Source organism: Orycteropus afer, unplaced genomic scaffold (assembly GCF_000298275.1).
Source record: "Orycteropus afer afer isolate SDZICR_OR568_19922 unplaced genomic scaffold, OryAfe1.0 scaffold00029, whole genome shotgun sequence".
Lineage (NCBI taxonomy): Eukaryota > Metazoa > Chordata > Mammalia > Tubulidentata > Orycteropodidae > Orycteropus > Orycteropus afer.
In genome coordinates this window covers 5208604-5212407 of record NW_006921616.1, presented here as the reverse complement: position 1 = coordinate 5212407, position 3804 = coordinate 5208604, and the positions used below count along the sequence as shown (strand labels likewise).

Genomic DNA, 3804 nt, shown 5'->3' with positions numbered 1-3804 from the left:
CGTCCACCAGCAGCAGGGAGGGTCATGTGTATGACACGTGTGGCAGGGGCAGTGGGAGGCACTCGCACTCACTGGCAATGGGTCAAGCTCATTTGAATAACATACATCAAATTTAAAAAAACAAGGGGGCCCAGAAACCCTTCAACTGCCTTTCATGAAAGGTCGGAAAAGGCCCCCTTGGCTTTTTATGTGCCATAAAGCGTTATTTCTGGACTCCATCACTATGGGGGAAGGAAATAATCATAAATACAGAAACACCTCAACTCTCACCCTGGAATGCTGGTCTCTGCCCTGATGACATGCTCTCAGTCCCCATACCATCACCTTGCCGCCTCCCAGGCCAGAAAGCGCAGTGGCCCCTGGTCCACGTTTGCATAGTTTTCGTACTACTACTGGGAGCTAGAGCTGAGTCCCTGCCTGCACAGCCCATTTCTAAGGAACGTGGCTCCAGTCTCAGATGCTCAGGAACCACACCTTAGCGTCTGCAGCCGGAAACCGAGCCCCATCACAGCACGCTGTGCGCAACACTGAGAACAGTCCTGGTCCCATGGCTAAGCATCAGGCAGTTTTGTCTGCAGCTTCAGATTTTGTTCTTTGTATCATGCAGCGACGAACTATGCTGTCAAAGCTCCCAAGGTAAAACAAAGCAATCGTGCGGAAGAGGCCCATGGTCACCACCTGCAAGACAGAGAGTGACCGTCAGCTCAGCCAGTGTGCGGTGCCACTGTCCATTCAAGGCTGTGAAGGACATGTCTCTAGTAAAGCGTCTCTAAAATGCATCTTTTCATCTGCTCCAGTGTAATGGAAACTTTGTTAAATGTCAATGAACTACCATTGTATAGCATGGTGTCCCTCAGAGAGCAGCAAAACATTAGTCAATTAATAAATTCAAGTTAGAACGAAGACAAAGTAGGCATTTAGTATTTTAGTTACCCCAGCCAGAAAAGACCTACTGCTGTATCCCAAATACCTAAACTACAATCAAGGCTTTCTTCATTCAAGATTTATGTTCTGACAATGTTATGAGACAAAGTATATGTGAACTGCTGTATGGAAAGTGAATTTGCTCTGTAAACTTTCACCCAAATTACAATTAAAAAAAAAAAGAGTTATGTTCTGAGCCCAAAGTCAGACCCCAGAGACAGTGGTTTACCTTATCTGTAGTGCCAGACCCTCGAAGACAGCAGTTTACCTTAGTATCTATCTATAGTGCCTAGCACCTAAGATTTCTTCCCAGTCTAAATTCCTTCAGTCAGACCCTTCACCTGCCTCTTATTTATCTATCTTTGCTAAAGAAAGATGAAAAGGTGACCCTTCAATTAAAATTCTTCGCATCCTCAAGTAAAATGACTAATTCTTCAGCCTTTTCTCATCGAGGCTCCATGAGAGGCAGTCTTTGTCCATCTGGCTGTCTATCTACTGGTTTAGGCAGAACTTACCTGCTGGAGCCCTTCGGTGATAGAAGTCACTGGAGCCATTCCGCAGGTCAGGGAAGAAAGCATGTACCCATCTGAGCCAATGGAACTGTTAAAATTTCCTTGCTAGAACAGAAGAGGAGAGGGAACAGTAGCAACATGGAAGGGAACTGATTCCACCTTCCGGCAGCATTGACGTGAATGTGAGCTATGCCCTGGCTCACTCTGGGTGGGGCAAGAGGACAGGTGAGCCCCTGCTGGAGCATGGCCTTGGCAGACTGGCAGGAATGGCTAAATCAGCCACTCCTAATTTGAGGAATGGTCCTCAAGATCTGAGTCCATGGATCCCTTGGGTCCCCGAGACCCTTTCAGGGAGTCCATGAGGAAAAACCCACTGCCATAATTATACCAAGATGTCTATCATCTTTGCTGCAGGGACATTTGCACCAATGGGTGAAGTCTGGTGCATCTGCAGGAAACCCCACCATGGAACCAAACGGGACTAGGAGTCACCAGCCTCCCTGGCCACACACGTGTGCAGAAATAAACAAACAAAACCCTAACAAAATATTTAAATGTCAGTTTTCCTTAAAATGCTCTTTATAAGGCAGTAAAATCAGTTGTGTTAGAGTGTGACCCTTGAGGACATGTCTTCTCAGTGCTCACTGGGACCCGAAGAGGAGCATGTGTAGAGCACACGTGTGTGAGCCACGAGGAAAGTGGAGGCTGGCTTGCAGAGGCATTTGTGCCACTGCATAAGCCATGGCTGAACGAGCTGCTTCTCCCACAAGCACAGTTTTCACATGAAAGAACGACAGAGAGACGATCCATGGCTACTCAGACCTGGGACTTGACAGACATTTGACGGGAAATGAATGAAGGAAACACGTCACTTCAAGGAAAGCAACCGACAACATCTGTGGTCACTGATTAAGATCTGAGGTTTCAGGCAAAAATTAAAATTTGTGAAAACTTTTATGTACCATCCTGAGTTTGTCAGCTTCCCAATGCATACTTTTACAGTAAGATCAGTGGTGGCAGTAATGAGTGTGATTTCCCCCTGCCCATAACTCAGTGAATCCGTATTTTCCAAATGTGCCTAAGGCACCTGACTGCGAACCAGAAGGCTGGTAGTTCAATGCCCCCAGCCACTCCTCGGAAGGAAGGTTGGGCAATCTACTTCCGCAGTGATACTGCCTCGGAAACCCAAGGAGGGGTCCCTATCAGTCAGGTCTGACTTGACAGTATATAACAACAACAACAACAATACATAATGCTACAGAGTCATGAATGGGAAAGATATACTATAGTCAATGTGAAAGACAGACCAGCAGATTCAGAGAACAAAGTGTTCACTGATGGGGTTTCCAATTCTATATGGCAAGTAACCTCAAAGAAACTGTCATTTGTTGAGTTTTGGTTTACATCAAAACTGAGTATCGACAATTATCTGAAAACTCTAGTAAAATAGCCTTTCGTTTCCCAACCATGTATCTGGATAAGTCGGATTGTCTTCATATCCTTAAAGCAATGTATTAAGAGGCTGACTGAGGCACCAGCTGTGAGAATCCAGCTCTCTTCTACTAATGTAGACAGTAAAGAGACTGGCAACAAGGTGAAACAATGCTATTTTAATGCACTAATGTATATTTTTTAAATTACAGTTTTAATTTCTGGCATGGCAAATACTGATAAATATAACTCAGAATGAAAAGTTCTCTGGGTGAACAATTTTAAGAGTGTAAAGTGGTCCTGGGATGAAAGAGTCTGAAAATCATGGGACTAAATGAATTATGCCAGGATATGCAGGGCTCCTGGAAAAAAACAGCTGCTGTGGATCAGACTGACTCATGGTGACCTACTCGCGTCACAGGATAACTGTTTCAATGGTTGAGTGTTTGAACGAATCACTAGGCCTTTCTTCCAAGGCAATGCCAGGTGGACTCAAACCTCCAACCTTCTGGTTGTTGTTGTTGTTAGGTGCCATTGAGTCATCTTTGACTCATAGCGACCCTATGTACCTCATAGCGACCTTATGCACAGCAGCATGAAACACCACCCGGTCCTGAGCCAGCTCCACAATTCTTGCTACACTTGAGCCATCACCATAGCCATTGTGTCAATCCATCTCCTTTGTCAACCCTCACCTTATAAGTATGACATCCTTTTCCAGGAAATGGTCCCTTATGTTAACATGACCAAAGTAGGTGAGATGAAGTCTGGCCATTCTCACTTCCAAGGAGCACTTCAGCTGTACCTCCTCCAGGACAGATCTGTTAGATCTTTTAGCAGTCCATGGCACTTTCAGCATTCTCCACCAGCACCACAACTCAAAAGCATCAACTCTTCTTCGGTCTTCCTTATTCACTGTCCAGCTCTCACATGCATA

General features: G+C 45.3%; 1 protein-coding gene across 1 annotated transcript in view; it reads right to left on the bottom strand.

Moving 5' to 3' along the window:
• Positions 1 to 558: 558 nt before the first annotated feature.
• Positions 559 to 3804, bottom strand: part of KDSR (3-ketodihydrosphingosine reductase) — a 38235-nt gene continuing 34989 nt past the window's right edge. Inside the window, exons 9-10 of the mRNA XM_007935493.2 lie at positions 1440 to 1541; positions 559 to 678 (exon numbers count right to left, since the gene is read on the bottom strand). Coding sequence (XP_007933684.1) covers positions 559 to 678; positions 1440 to 1541 — 222 coding nt within the window. The remainder of the gene's footprint in view (positions 679 to 1439; positions 1542 to 3804) is intronic.